Here is a 15,038-nt window from a genome sequence, read left to right as displayed (position 1 = left end):
AGGTCGGTTTTAGCTTTTATGCCTTGTGTGAAATGGCTTATCGACAAGGTCAGGAGGATACTGAGCTTATTGCAAGTGGAAGCCCTATTCTGACATGTGTGAATCACACTGTTAACTCATGTAAGGAAAGGACGTTCTTTGTGGTGTGTCTCTCTCTCTGTGTGCGTGCGTGCGTGCGTGTGTGTTGAGGTTAGGGGGAATGAGGACACCGGTTAAAATGCACACGGTGCATGAGAAAGAAGCAGTGACAGTATAATGTGTGCAGCTCCTGTCAAGCATGAGAATGATGATGAGACCATGCAGCAGTCTGCAGTAGTCCTGCTGCTGCAACGCTCTCTCTCTCTCTCTCCTCCGGAAACAACACGAGAGAAAGAGACACAGAGATAGACAGAGAGAAAGAGAGAGAGAGAGAGAGAGAGAGAGAGGCAGAGACAGAGACAGAGAGAGCAGCAAAACCTCAGCTCTACATAACAATGTGTAAAAGTAAAAGTAGCAATACCACAATATAGAAATACCTCGTTCCAAGTTAAAGTCTTGCATCCAAGACCTGTATAACTTCACTACAAGTTTTTGTTTTTTTCCCCCGTAAATTCAATGCCCTACTTGATCACGCTACAGCGTCACACAAAACCACCATGTTAAAGGACTTTGAAGACCTCTGACAGGCATGAAGGAGGGACAGTCTGTCTGTATTTTACAGCACTTAGCATAACTTCTCATTATGGAACTGTGTCATTTCTGCAGAATAATTCGCAGGGAAACAACCCATTCACCCACCGAAAAAACACACACAAAAAAAAAGTGAAATTGTTCGAGTCGGTGTCCGTTCCCCCCGAGACTCGGCCACACGGTTCCTGCCTCCACATTGTAGCTTTGCCAAACAGAACCGACTCCAACACTTCAAGGTCGCCGGTAGCCACAGAACATCACAACTAGAGCCTTTATAAACGCACTGCAAAGGTCTGCCAATGTGAAATTACATCGACACACTGAACAGGATTTACAGCGACAGCACACTTGTGATGACCTCTGGAGGAGTGCGTGTGCATGTGTGCGTGTGTGCGTGTGTGCGTGTGTGCGTGTGTGTGTGTGTGTGTGTGTGTGTGTGTGTGTGTGTGTGTGTGTGTGTGTGTGTGTGTGTTTCTTATAGCGTGCAGCACAGTCAGTGGTCTGAAAAAAGGACCATGAATTATTCAATGCAGATCCGTGAGATGAAGAAAAGCTGAGTCAGGCAGGCATGCAGCGCCGAGTCATACTTTCCATCTGCAGACAGACACAGCAGCACAGCAGGGTCTGGTACATAGAGGAGGAGGTGCTGTTGTGATGCTGCACACTGCTGATACCATATACCATACCACATTGGTTCTCAAAGTGGGGTCCGGGGACCCCAAGGGGTCCTTGGGGAGGTTCCAGGGGGTCCCAGGCAAACTTACTTAATATAGCATTAAAAATATTTTTTCAAAAATAGCAGATATACGAGCAGATATACAAGCTCACAGCAGATATACAAGCTCACAGCGGATCACAGCAGATATACAAGCTCACAGCGCGTCACCGAGCTTGTATAAAATATTTTCCAAAAATATCCAAAAATAGCATATTATGCTATTTTTGGATATTTTGGAAAAATATTTTTTTTACATAAATCTTCTCTTCTGGGGGTCCCTGGCACAAAACCTTTTCAGATGGGGTGTCCGCGGCCAAATACATATGAATTTGGGGGTACTTGACATGAAAAGGTTTCAGAAGCACTGCCATACCATACCATACCATACCATACCATACCATAAGATACGATACTATAAGATACGATACGGTACGGTACGGTACGGTACGGCACGGCACGGTACGGTACGGTACGGTACGGTACGGCACGGCACGGTACGGTACGGTACGGTACGGTACGGCACGGCACGGTACGGTACGGTGCGGTACGGTGCGGTACGGTACGGCACGGTACGGTACGATAACGGGGATTTCCAATGGCATAGCAGTTAGCAGCAGCAGTGAGAATCAAACACAGGAACAGGTAAAAGAGTCAAAAACGTTGCTTGCCTCGGCTTGTATTGTTAAATAGTTAGTTGCTTGCATTATTAATATCTTCAATTATACTTTCCTCAATGAAGGATGTCATATAAAGAAATGTGCTGAATAATGCAGAGATCTGACGGTTTAGACGGTTACACTCTGTAGGGTAGTGGAGCCTAGAGTATAGAGCATGCTGATCCTTGGTAATACAATCTACCTGTACGTACAATGATGAACTATGAGAATGTTTTCTTCTATGTTGACATTGACTTGCTGACAGTATGTCAGTTCAGAGGACTCTTTGCTAAGGCTTTCTTCAGACTGCGGGCCAATCCGATTTGTTTCTCCATTCTGATCTTAACCCATTAAAACCGGGAACGCATTTTGTGTAACCACTCAAACCATTATTTTATACTTTGGCAAAAACAGATATACTTTTGAAAAGTCGTGAAAATGTGTGCAAATCTTTGAATATATATATTTTTAAAGCAATAATTTTTTTAACTCAAATCTTTGCTTCTGGGGCTCCCTGGGAAAAAAAAAAAAATTGTGTGAGAACCACTGATACAATTTTCAGAAAACTGTTATAGAAGCCATTTGAAGACATTTGTAGAATCGGAACCTCAGGGCAGGCCTTAATGGGTTAAGGACTGACTGTCTACACACACACTGTTATTAAATCTGATTTTAAGGACTGACTGTCGATGATCAGACTGGATTTAATGTACTCAGATATGGTTTGCTTCCATGATGCTATGATGCAATATACAGTAGAGATGAGTAATAATAAATGGTTGTATTTTATCAATGTCAGCCATGACAGAACCCAGAGGTTGGGGGGGGGGGGGGGGGGGGGGGCTCAACATCCTTCGCCCCCACACCTCCAAAGAGGTGGGGTCTTCAACAGGGTGTCCGGGCTCCCCAAGGGGTCCTCAGAGTTACTACAGGGGGTCCGCCAAATCTTTGTGTGATAGTTTCTTTTTTTTTACATTAACCACTTCAATTCTATAGCATCCCTATTCTGAGAGGAGCATTAGCCAAAAATTGCTGCTGCATCTCTATCTCAGCTAAGGGGTCCGTGGTCTGAAAAACCTTGAAAACCCCCTGGCCTACTACAGTTATAACAGGCCCAAAGTGATGGGGACAGCCCGGGAGAGGCAGAGAGAACACTCTGCTGGCTCCCTTGGCACCATGTGTTAAAACCAGGCTATATTTATACCAGCCTGTTCTGCACATCCACACATCATCCATGCACTGTGTAGACATTAAGGGCAGCAGGTCTGTTGAGTTGACCAACGTTAATGACAATGACAGCAGCAGACGGAGAAGCAGACAAGTAACAAGTTTAGCCCATTAACCAAACAAACGTGGGGATTTCCCCCTGCCCTGACACAGCCCTGCGGCACACTTGGCACGCTCGCCTCGTTTAATGTTTACCCCGAAATAAAACGAATGTGAAAGTGTGAATTCATTGTCCGCAGCAGGGCAGGGGTGGGGTGGGGTGGTGTGTGGGGTGGGGTTGTTTTGTGCTGACACAGCGCTGTAAACATGGGACTGTTTCCTCGTATGAAAAGCAACAACAGCAACAGCAGCAGCTGCGCCCCCGAGCTATTGCTAACGAACCACTAATGCACATGTGAGCAGCACGGTTCACTAGGCAGCCACTGCTGAGCTTCACACTGGCACAGGCACTCCCTTCTGGGCTCCTCTGTCCCCATGGGCCTTTGGTTCTCAAAGTGGGGTCCGGGGACCCCCAGGGGTCCAAGATCTGCTATTTTTTTAAATCGTTTGCAAAGCTTTGAATATATATATATATTTTCAAAGCGAACATTTTTAACTCAAATCTTTGCTTCATGGGGGTGCCTGAAACTACATATTTGGAGATGGGGGTCCGCGGCCAAATACATATCATTTTGGGGGTCCTTCACATGAAAAAGTTTGAGAACCACTGCCATAGGTAGAGCCATATGAAATCCGTTTTATTTTTTTCCCAATTCCGTTTTATTTTTTCCCAAATTCTGTTTTTTCCATTTTAATATTTCTGAATTCTGCATTTTGCTTTTTATGCTCATTTTTACCATAAAAAAAGTGTCTGGTAAGTGGAAATGAATAAATGTTCAAGATATAACAGTCCATACATGGCCCTTGTTGTGTTATACGCAAAAATGTTCCCAAAATAATTCGGTCTAATTCGGTCTGAGCATGCGCAAAATGGCGTCGCCCATGTATTATTGTTTCTAGCGTCTTTCTAAGACTATTTCTACGTGGATTTTACTGTTTATAAAGTAGGATGTGGGCATGCAAAATGGTGGTGTCCCGTGGATTTGTAAAAATTTGCGGTAAAAAAAAATATTTTACCGCGATTTTTTTTAATTTTCCAAATTCTGCAATATTCCGTGTTTTATTCCAATTCCATTTTTATTGGTCATTTCCGCGATTCCGTCCGCGATTCCGTTAACACGGATTTCATATGGCTCTACCATAGGCCTTGTGATATAAAAGTGAGGACAATCTAGCGTGCAAAGTACATCAACTCTTTGTGTGTGTCATACTATGGTAGAGTATGTTAAAGCCACATAACTAGTACATGTGCAGTGGTTGGAGGTGGTCTACCTACTCTTCCATTGAGACATTTAGACCCTGGTGTCTGACATCTGCCTGAAGCTCATAAGCCCATAGCTCCCCCATGGCCAAGGGAGGATTCCCTTGAGCTGTAGAAATGTGGTTTCATACCTTCAACCACTGCTGATAGTTGTATTGTATTAACATACTTGGATACTCGGAACATACTCGTTCTTTAGTTGTTCATAGCAAAGCTGAAATGCTGCAATCATGCGGTAGTGAAGAGGAAAGTTGTGTTACTTGTTCAACTCAAAACTGTCTATTGAATCATGGATAACGTGTTTAAAACTGCCTATTGAATCATGGATAAAGTGTTTAAAACTGCCTATTGACTCATGGATAAAGTGTTTAAAACTGCCTATTGACTCATGGATAAAGTGTTTAAAACTGCCTATTGACTCATGGATAAAGTGTTTAAAACTGCCTATTGAATCATGGATAAAGTGTTTAAAACTGCCTATTGAATCATGGATAAGTGTTTAAAACTGCCTATTGAATCATGGATGAAGTGGATCTAAACAATGAGCTCTGTTACCGTCCCCTCCTCAAACAGCTGGGAACAAATGAATGATGTGAGACTGGGCCAAACGCACAAAAAAAAGACTTTCAAAATGTAAGTGCTGAGGACGGGGGAAAACGACAGAATATGTCAGCGATCCCTAGATGTCAAGTTGTAATTATATAGCAGAGGAAGTCTGAACGGTTTGGATTCACATGGGTTCATCAGAGAAGATGGGGGCATGGATGGAATAAAGCAAAAAAAAATCTCATGACTGAACCATTTTGTCCCATAGCGATGTGTTTTGTGAAACAGCACAGGAAGAGCCTTGTTTCCTGAACAATTAACTCAGTAAAAAACTGATGCTGCACTTCAGGTATTATCATTCTAAACCTATTGTTCCTGCTGTTCTATATAACAGCCAACCAGTTGAAGACATTGCAGAGTGAGGCTTTAATTAACCTTTGCTTTTATGAAATATCCGAGGCCACGAGTTCACTCATGTTTATGGAAGATGCTTTCAAACATGTATTCTATTGCTATTTTGACCACTTCAAATACTCTTTCATCTTCTAAAAATAAAGAATAACCGAAAAATAGCAGATCTACAAGCTCACAACACGTCGCAGCGCGACATGTTGTGAGCTTGTAGATCTGCTATTTTCGGTGTGCAACATGCTTCCCATGGTAGACATGCTGACTCCTATGGAAATCCACATGACTGAAATCAGTCGTGACGATTGAGAACTTTAATCCATGGATGGGGGCTGAGGGGGTTGGGGGTGAGGGGTGAGGGCATTGGCAACAGTAAACCGTTGCCTTAGGTTGCCTTAGGCCGACTACACAGCTGGAACACTGGGTAAATCTGGGGGGAGAAAGTATAAAGACCTGAGGCTTCATTATACAAATACCTTCTAAATCCGTAGCTCTCAAACTTTTTTTGTGCCAAGGACCCCCAAATGTATACATGTTAAGCCCCGATTATACTTCATCTTTACAACAAATAGCGAAAGTAGCGTTGCGATGCGTTTGTGAGCTTGAACATCTGCTATTTTCCCTAACTCGTGAAAATCTGTTATAACTTTTCCGCCTCATGACATACCCGACAAAGGGACGCCAGGTTGAACGTGGTGAACACATATCTCCCCTACACTTCAGTCATTACTGTTGAGGGCAATAAACACAACTCTATGCTGCCCGTTGGTTGAACAGTAGACCATGCTGGTTGTGGAACTTGCGTGTGCCTAATCTTGATGAATTGAATACACAGGACCACAATGGAAACAAGCCCTCAGGGGGCTTTTCGTGTTATCCTTTAAGCATTATTTATTAACGTACCTCTGTGCTTTTTTGCACAGAAAAGTGCATGACTTCTTAGCAATCCTGGATAAAGGAAGACGTTATCATAATCTAACATAAGAGGACGGGATAAATCATCAATCAATCATTCATTCAATAATGAATCATCAATCATCATCTCATTTCCTGACCATTATACTTCAAAGGCTTTTGGTCTGCTCCATTCAGTATGACTCTTTGGTCACAAGGTGGCACCTTGCCCATAGAGCAAGTGGTTCTAAACATTTTCATGCCAAGGACCCCCAAATTGATACATATTAGGCCTTAAAGGAAAAGATTTGATGTCAGGGACCCTCTTAAGAGAAGATCTTAGTTGTTAGATTAGATTAAGTACAGAATGTTACAACCGTCTATAACTGTATGAAGGGAAAGAGAACCTATGATATGATTATGTATAGTAATTCATCTACAGTACATTCTCTAAAGGACTAAGTTCTAGCCGGTAAAATTATAGTGAAAATTAAGCACTTTTACTTTATTCCCTATAGTCTCTATTGTGTGCATGTGTTGACAAAGAAATTCAAAAGTAGCGATATAGCAAAGTATAGAGTTTAAGGGATTAAAACTGTAACAGTGTAACTCATTTTGCCGGGGACCCCCTGGAACCCCGTCATGGAACCCCTGGGGGTCCCCGGACCCCACTCTGACAACCACTGCCGTAAAGGACCAGAGGGTAAACGGTCTGTGAGTGTAAGTAGCATCTTCAATCATAATGGCCACATCCTCCGCGGTCGAGTCAATTGTTCCATGGAAACTGTAAGCCGTGTATATAAGCAACAGTAACAGCCAGGTCAGCCATGTGGTTCTGTTTGTTTGACAAACAAAGCCTCAAGCTCAGATGATTATCTCTCTGCTATCACCTCTCTTCCAAACACAATAGCTCTGAAGTTAATGATTGTGATTTTTTAAGGCATTCAAAAGACTACAGTAAAGTATGTGTTCCTGTGTAAGGAAAGCAATCTTCATTGTTGTGGTCGTGGTAAACATTAAGAGGTCTAGCCCCCCCCCCCTGTGTAAAGGCATGGACAGCCAGAGGATGCCTGTCCATTCCAACAGAAACCCCAACAGATCAACAACATATAGTATTGTTTTCTGTCGGGCAGAAACCTTGTATGTCCAAAACTATTGCTTTCAACATACGTTTTCTGAAAAACGTATGTTTCTATGTCAGTGGTGCTCAATCTTTTTCATGTCAAGGACCCCCAAAATGATATGTATAGGCCGCGGACCCCCATCAAAATATTTTGTTCCAGGGACCCCCCAGAAGCAAAGATTTGAGTTAAAAATGTTCGCTTAAAAATATATATATATTCAAAGATTTGCACACATTTTCACGATTTTTCAAAAATAGCAGATCTACAAGCTCATAGCGCGGCACTCGGTGCCACGCTATGAGCTTGTAGATCTGCTATTTTTGAATAGCCCAAAGTGTAAAATAATGCTTTTTTTTAGCTCAAATCTAAAAATGACAAAGTTCCAGGTCTTAATGGGTTAAATAAAGACTGTTTCCTCTTTTAACCTCGAATGCCCGGATCTTCCGTCTCCCATTCTCTTGTTAATACTTTTCATTGGTTCTATTATTTTATTTACCATCCACAGACAGACTTAACCACTTTCAACCTGGCATCTCTCTTTTTTGGAAAATGTTAGCTTGTATGTCGGCTGTTTCTGCTACTTTTGCATGACACTGTTGTATGACAAAGTAAAAAAAAAGAGGGCTTGAGTTGTTAAAGAAAGGGAGCGACTTGATAGCAAAGAGTTTAGGGCACATACTGTACCACTTGGGAGCAAAGAAACCGTGATCAGCGAGTACCCAGTTCGATTCCCGTTTGGCCAGATCATTTGCTGTATATGTGTGATTGATTCCCTATTCTCTCTCCACTGTCACTGTCGTAAAGGCTTAAAATGAAGAATGGAGACTGGTTTCTGCCAGACAGGGACAATATAATAATATCAAAGCATGAATCTTCTCTGCTGTCACGTTGAGTATGAGCTGTCAGAAAGTGTCACGATGCAATGTCCTGTAGCTGATCCACTGTGACTTCTATGTATAATCCATGAGTCCTGCATCCAATATTCATTGTTTCCTTTTGGCATCACGTGCCAATGCAAATTCATCGCACATGACCCCATACTTCCCAAACTGGGGGGGCAGGACCCCCAAGGGGGTCCGCACATTATTTTTGGGGGGTCCCCAGATGATTAGCTTAATGTGCAACATTGTTTTCACACTGAACAGCAAACAGACCAACATACAGTATACCGGTAAGTGTACACAGGGTATCTACAGTATCTGCACAAGTAAAGAAAGAGGCAAACATTGTGAAAATAGCCGATCTACAAGCTCACAGCGCCTCGCAGTGAGCTTGTGGTTCGGCTATTTTCTCAATATTCCAACCGATTCCAAGTCCTTTATCAGGGTGGGGGGTCCCCAGTTCAAATATATTATTTTGGGGGTCACGGCCTGAAAGGTTTGGGAACCGTTGCCATACAGTATACTTGATTTTGATAACATCCATAATGTCTGCTCCATAGAGCCATTGTGCTGCATTTGACAGAGTGGACCACAGGTATGGCTCTCTGGATCCACTGGGTCACTTCTTGGCTCTGAGTCACAGTCAAGTCAAGTTTTTTTCCACGTTTCATCCACAGTAAGTGTGCTTGACATCAAACAGGACAATAAATCATATGCTGTATGCGGATCTCCAAAGCATAGTATAAAATCCCCTGCCCACTCACAAAATATACAGCATTTATCATTTATATGAACCCCAATCCACCCACACATTCACAAGATACAAGCATCCATCATGACATTCCCCTGCCCCACCCCCAACACAACTCTCACTCTTAAAACACACTCTTAACACACACACACACACACACACACACACACACACACACACACACACACACACACACACACACACACACACACACACACACACACACACACACACACACACACACACACACACACACACACACACACACACACACACACACACACACACACACCCACCCACAGGTGTTTGGGACAGGCCTTAAGCGAGTCAAAACAAATAGCAGATCTGCAAGCTCACATCGTGACACACTGCTTGTGTTTAAGGGGTTAAACTGCTCCTCGTTTCAAAATGAACTTGCACTTGATTGTATTTTGTCTGGGTGGAACCCCTGGGGGTCCCCGGACCACACTTTGAGACCCGCCGCCCTAGTTGGACGGCTGCCCAACACCTGAACCTCATTTTTTTTGACAAGACCGAGGAGCTCCTGTGAGTCTGCAATGTAATACTAGATCACCAATTGTTGTGCTGACGGTGTGATTCAGGCGACATCGCAGCAACAACGCTAATCTTGCAGGCGTGCATCGGGCTCCTCTGTTGAGTCAGACCCTCCTCAGAGAGAGAAGAGAGACCCTCATATCGTATCGAAGCTGTATTCATTTGCCTGTCTCATCACCTCCAGCTACCCTCTCTCTCTCTCTCCTTTGGCCAGGCTCCCAATGCTCTCTCATCATCGCCCTCTCTTCATCATGTCATAACATTATCATACATAGCCAGTGGTGGAAAAAGTACTCACATGTTTTAGTTGAGTAAAAGTATCAATGCTGCAATGTAGAAATGCTCTGTTACAAGTAAAAGCCCGGAATAAATTGTTAGCTTGAGTTAAAGTACAAAGGTATTGGTATCAAAATGTACTTAAAGTACCAAAAGTAGAAAGTGCTCATTATGCAGCAGAATGTCCCATTTCACAAGTTTTCAAATGTATAAAATATATTAAAAATCTTTCGAAAATAGCTGATCGACGCATTGTGAGCTTGTAGATCGGCTATTTTTCAAAAGGCCGAAATGTATATAGGGCTGAAGTGGTCAACGTATGTTTTGTAATAATAATCAAAATGTATAAAGTAACTAGTAACAAAAGTTACTGGAAATTGGAAATACTCCAGTAAAGTAAAACAACACCTCAAAATTGTACTTAAGTGCAGTTCGAGTACACCTTTACCACCACTTTCCTCTGCTGGCTAGTGGCTACCAGTGGCAGATCCTACCAGATTCAGGGCCTTTACACTACTACAGGGTTGCTAAAGGTGTTACAACACCATACATCCAGTCCATGGCTCTATTATGTCAGCCCAAGCTACTCTACACTCAGCCAATACTAAGAGCTTCCCTGCAGCGTTCATTTTGACAGCAAATTCTGATTTAGTCTTAGTCTTTTGAATAACACACCATTTAGTTTTAGTCCTATTTTAGTCATCTGAAATTGTTTAGTCTTAGTCGACTAAATATCAAAACATTTGTAGTCTTAGTCTTTTAGTCCTAGTCTTACTCAACAAAATTAACACTGCTTCCCTTTACTATAATGATCACCACTTCTTCAAAGTGATCTTGTCTCTTTCTCCTACCATGTGGCTCCACACTGGGTGGACTGACCTGCCAGATGTTCTCACAACAGCAGCAGAACGGTTCACTGTCTTCAAACTGTACATCGGAGGTGCATTCATTCCATCCTCTCCCCGAAACAGATCCTATCTCCCACACCCTCATCCTCTGTCTACAATATATGCCCAAAACCTCCCCATCTATGGTGAGCTGCCTATCATTTCTATGTCCTACAGTAGCACTTAAATTGACGTGATCAGTAACAGTAGGCCTATCACAGAAATAGCATTATCTCTGATTCATGCTGATGAATATTTAGTTTAATATTTGGTGGCCTAGCCTATTCTGCTGTAGATTGCTCAGAACTGGATATTGCGTGGTCAGGAGGATAACTTCATTGTGTATGGCATCAATCATCAAAACTGACCTATAATATGCAAACATGTAGATTTGTCAGCGTTCCAAATTGATAACAGAAAAATGCTTCCCCTGCTGCTGAGGTCCATTGCCCAGGAACCTTAAAGTCGCAAACTATGCGAGTAATTTGGCTTTAGGCCATTTTTCTTCTTTTTTTTTTTGCTGTATCATGGACCAGCTAACTTGTTTCAATGAATAACATTACTGTACTGTTATCATCACTGCACCTCTTAACCATTATGCCGCACAGCTTTAAATTCAAAACAACAACAACAACACATGTTAAGAAAAACAAAACACACACACACAAAAAAACACACACACACTGACCTTCTGTGGGGCTTTAAGGATCCTATGGACTCCAGCTATCTGGTTGATCAAAGGGATGTCCTCCCTGAAGGTGTACTGCGGGGGTCTGGTGGGCTCCGGGAAGTTGGTGCTGTTGAAGGGATCCGTGTCATCTAGGAACTGTACCCTGCATACTAGCGTGGCCATGATGTATCCATGCAACACCAGTTACACTACACTACTGGAGTCTGGAGGAGAAGTGCTGGATGGTGATGATGGCTGTGATGGTGATGCAGTAGGCAGGCACACAGCCCCCTATAGGCAGACAGGTCCTCTGCAGATAGACAGACAGTTCCTCTGCAGACAGACAGACAGGCAAGTCCTCTGCAGGCAGACAGACAGGCAAGTCCTCTGCAGGCAGACAGGCAAGTCCTCTGCAGGCAGACAGACAGGTCCTCTGCAAAACAGACAGACAGACAGACAGTCAGGTCCTCCGCAGACAGACAGGCAGGCAGGTCCGCTGCAGACAGGTCCTCTGCAGACAGACAGACGGACAGGCAGGCAGGTCCTCTGCAGTATCGTCCCCTGCAGCCTCGGGACGGTCGGTTATCCTCCTTCTCGGACTTTCTTCTCCATTCGCTTCATGCGGACGCAGGGATCCAACAACACACTGCAGTCTATAGAGAGTCTAGACATCCAGGTCTCTGCAGGCAGTCAGTCAGTCAGTCAGTCAGTCAGTCAGAGTGACGTATCTCTGTCTGGATGCGTTATTCCGTCAGAGTGGTGTTGTTGTGGAGATCAGTTCAGTTCAGATCAGATCAGATCAGATACGATGTATCCAAGGTGTTGAGACTCTGCTGCTGAACACTGTGCGTCTGCTCTGTGGATCCGATGGTAAAAGTGACTCTCTCTCTCTCTCTCTCTCTCTCTCTCTCTCTCTCTCTCTCTCTCTCTCTCTCTCTCTCTCTCTCTCTCTCTCTCTCTCTCTCTCTCTCTCTCTCTCTCTCAGCAGCAGAAGCTCTTCTCCTATTACATGCGTAACGGTGACCTCTAGTGGTTGTTGGTGTGAGCGTGCAATGAACTGTACAGTTTGTAAACATTGCTGTCTGTCTGTCTGTCTGTCTGTCTGTCTGTCTGTCTGTCTGTCTGTCTGCCTGCCTGCCTGCCTGCCTGCCTGCCTGTCTGCCTGCCCGCCTGCCACATTTCTTGAGCCCTTCTTCAGTCACTGTCATCAAAACTTTAAAGGCAAAACCCAAATTGCTCAAAGTCATATCACACACACAGATAGGCCTATGTTAACGCTACATACACTAGCCTAGCAAAGGTAGGTGGGACTGCGGCGGCACACCTGTTGTGCATCACATTAATCAATACACACCATAGACCCCTTAACAGACGACGTCACACTGGTTGCAACCGTCATACTGCGCAAGCGTCAAACCCATTCTGTCAGGTCTCGCTAGGGCGCGCAGCACTAGCCAACACACAAGAGGAGGTTGAGGTGTGTGTGCTGAAACCAACGCACCCCGAAACAACAGGTTGAGAATTGATTGCATGAAACAATCACCTGTGTGTCCAGTCTCAATGTTGGTAAACAAATAATTGGTCTATAGAGCAGTGGTTCTCAACCTGTTTTTGGGACCTTTTGAGAGCTTTTCTATACCAAAAAAAGAAAGAATGAAAGACAAGAAAATAGATCATAACTGCATCAAAAGTAATCAACCAACTATAATAACTGACCAAATATAAGAAAGAGGCAGAGATTGTTTTGGGGCTCTTTTGGGGCTTGTTTCTATTTGCTTATTTGGCCTTGCTGTCTAATGTTGCTGTTCAAACCAGTCGTTCTCAAACATTTTCATGTCAAGGACCTCCAAATGTATATGTATTTGTCACGGACAAATACTTATTAACGACAATATTTTGTGCCAGCGACCCTACAAGACCTATAGTCATTTCTTTTAGGCATGTTTTCATACTGCTTGTTTCTCTCACAACACACATTCAGAGAGAGAGAGAGAGAGAGAGAGAGAGAGAGAGAGAGAGAGAGGGAGACAGAGCTGTCATAACATGTTTGTGTATCTATCTACAGAACTTGTTTAATGTGTTTCCTTGTGGCAAGCGGCAAGGCTACTATACCTGGAAATAAAGAACCGTGAACTGAAACCATTAACTGTTGTCTGTCTTTCCTTTGAGCCTGTGTCACAATATTCTATACTGTTAAGTACTGCAAGTAAAGTAGTACTGCATGTCTGTATGCAACGGCCAGGATTTGAACCCGGTCTCTCGCGTGGAAAGCCAACATCTTAACCACTAGCCTAAAGGGGAGATATTAGGCTTTTGATCAACTTGCAGTTTTGGGCCATATTTCCAAAAATTATCAAAAATAGTTTAAAAAATAACAGATAACAGATCTGCGTTGTGAGCAAATTGGTGCCTGCCTTTAATATCATGCCCAAAATAGGGAGGCCAAGTTGACAGTGTTTAATTTCACTATCTATCTCAGGCATACCACTGTGTATTCTCTATTTAGGGAAGAAGCATTCAAGTTTGCTCTGGTTTTGAGTTGATTCTTTCTAATACTGAATGTCAGATAAACTTTATCGTAGGACATCAGTGAAGATATCATTTAAAAGGTCTTGACCTACAGAGTAACATCAGGGTCAATGCTGTGGGTGGTTCATGCACATAGAGGTTGTCCTTTGAACCTTGACCCTGAGACACTTTGAAGCCTTACAGGTCAGCAACAAAACTTGCTAGAGACATGGGGTCAGCTGATTTGGTAGGCTCTTGACCTCCAATAGCTGAGGGCAACCATTCAACAGAGAGGTCAGAGGTCAACAAGAGTAATCTGCGGGAGTAATCTGACGTCCGCAAGTTGGAAAATGTACGGAGTTAAATACATCTCTTGTTCTCATACTTACAGAAAAAATGGAAATGCTATACAGAATATTTCCAGGTTGCAAGAAATATAATCAAAACAAATATTGATAGAGATAACATTTATGGATTCATCATCCACGCAAAATGAGAAATGCGCTCGCCACACTTGAACATTTGAATACGTAACACATGCACTGGGTAAGAGAAGTAATATGTTACATAATGGCGAGACCCTGACTTAATCTATGAATGTTTTCATTGTGTGGTCAATGAGTATCCATTGTACGTTTCCGTGTGTCCCAACCATAGACTGTATAAATGAGATGGACAAACCCCCTCCGCTGCTTTCTACAGACCGAAAATGACGCCTTTGCTGCAAGACTGTAGGTCCGCCATCTTTCAATACGCGTCAGAATGAGTTCAGACCATTATTGGTTGGGTAACTTGTCAATCAAGAGCGGGGGGCGGGGAATGAATGCTATTGGTTGTGTAGCGTGTCAATCAAATCATCCCGCCCCTCCTAGAGAATAGCCTACTTTATCGTCAATTTTATAATAAAT

The 15,038-nt window shown here is 43.2% G+C and overlaps 1 protein-coding gene across 1 annotated transcript in view; it reads right to left on the bottom strand.

Moving 5' to 3' along the window:
* Positions 1–12,468, bottom strand: part of fhod3b (formin homology 2 domain containing 3b) — a 193,667-nt gene extending 181,199 nt beyond the window's left edge. Inside the window, exon 1 of the mRNA XM_084052364.1 lies at positions 11,641–12,468. Within this exon, the coding sequence (XP_083908490.1) occupies positions 11,641–11,805 (165 nt within the window). The 5' untranslated portion in view covers positions 11,806–12,468. The remainder of the gene's footprint in view (positions 1–11,640) is intronic.
* Positions 12,469–15,038: the final 2,570 nt, after the last annotated feature.

This window comes from Gymnoscopelus microlampas (assembly GCF_963454915.1).
Source record: "Gymnoscopelus microlampas genome assembly, chromosome: 3".
Classification (NCBI taxonomy): Eukaryota; Metazoa; Chordata; class Actinopteri; order Myctophiformes; family Myctophidae; genus Gymnoscopelus; species Gymnoscopelus microlampas.
The sequence above is the reverse complement of the archived record's forward strand: the minus strand, read 5'-3'. Positions and strand labels throughout refer to the sequence as shown.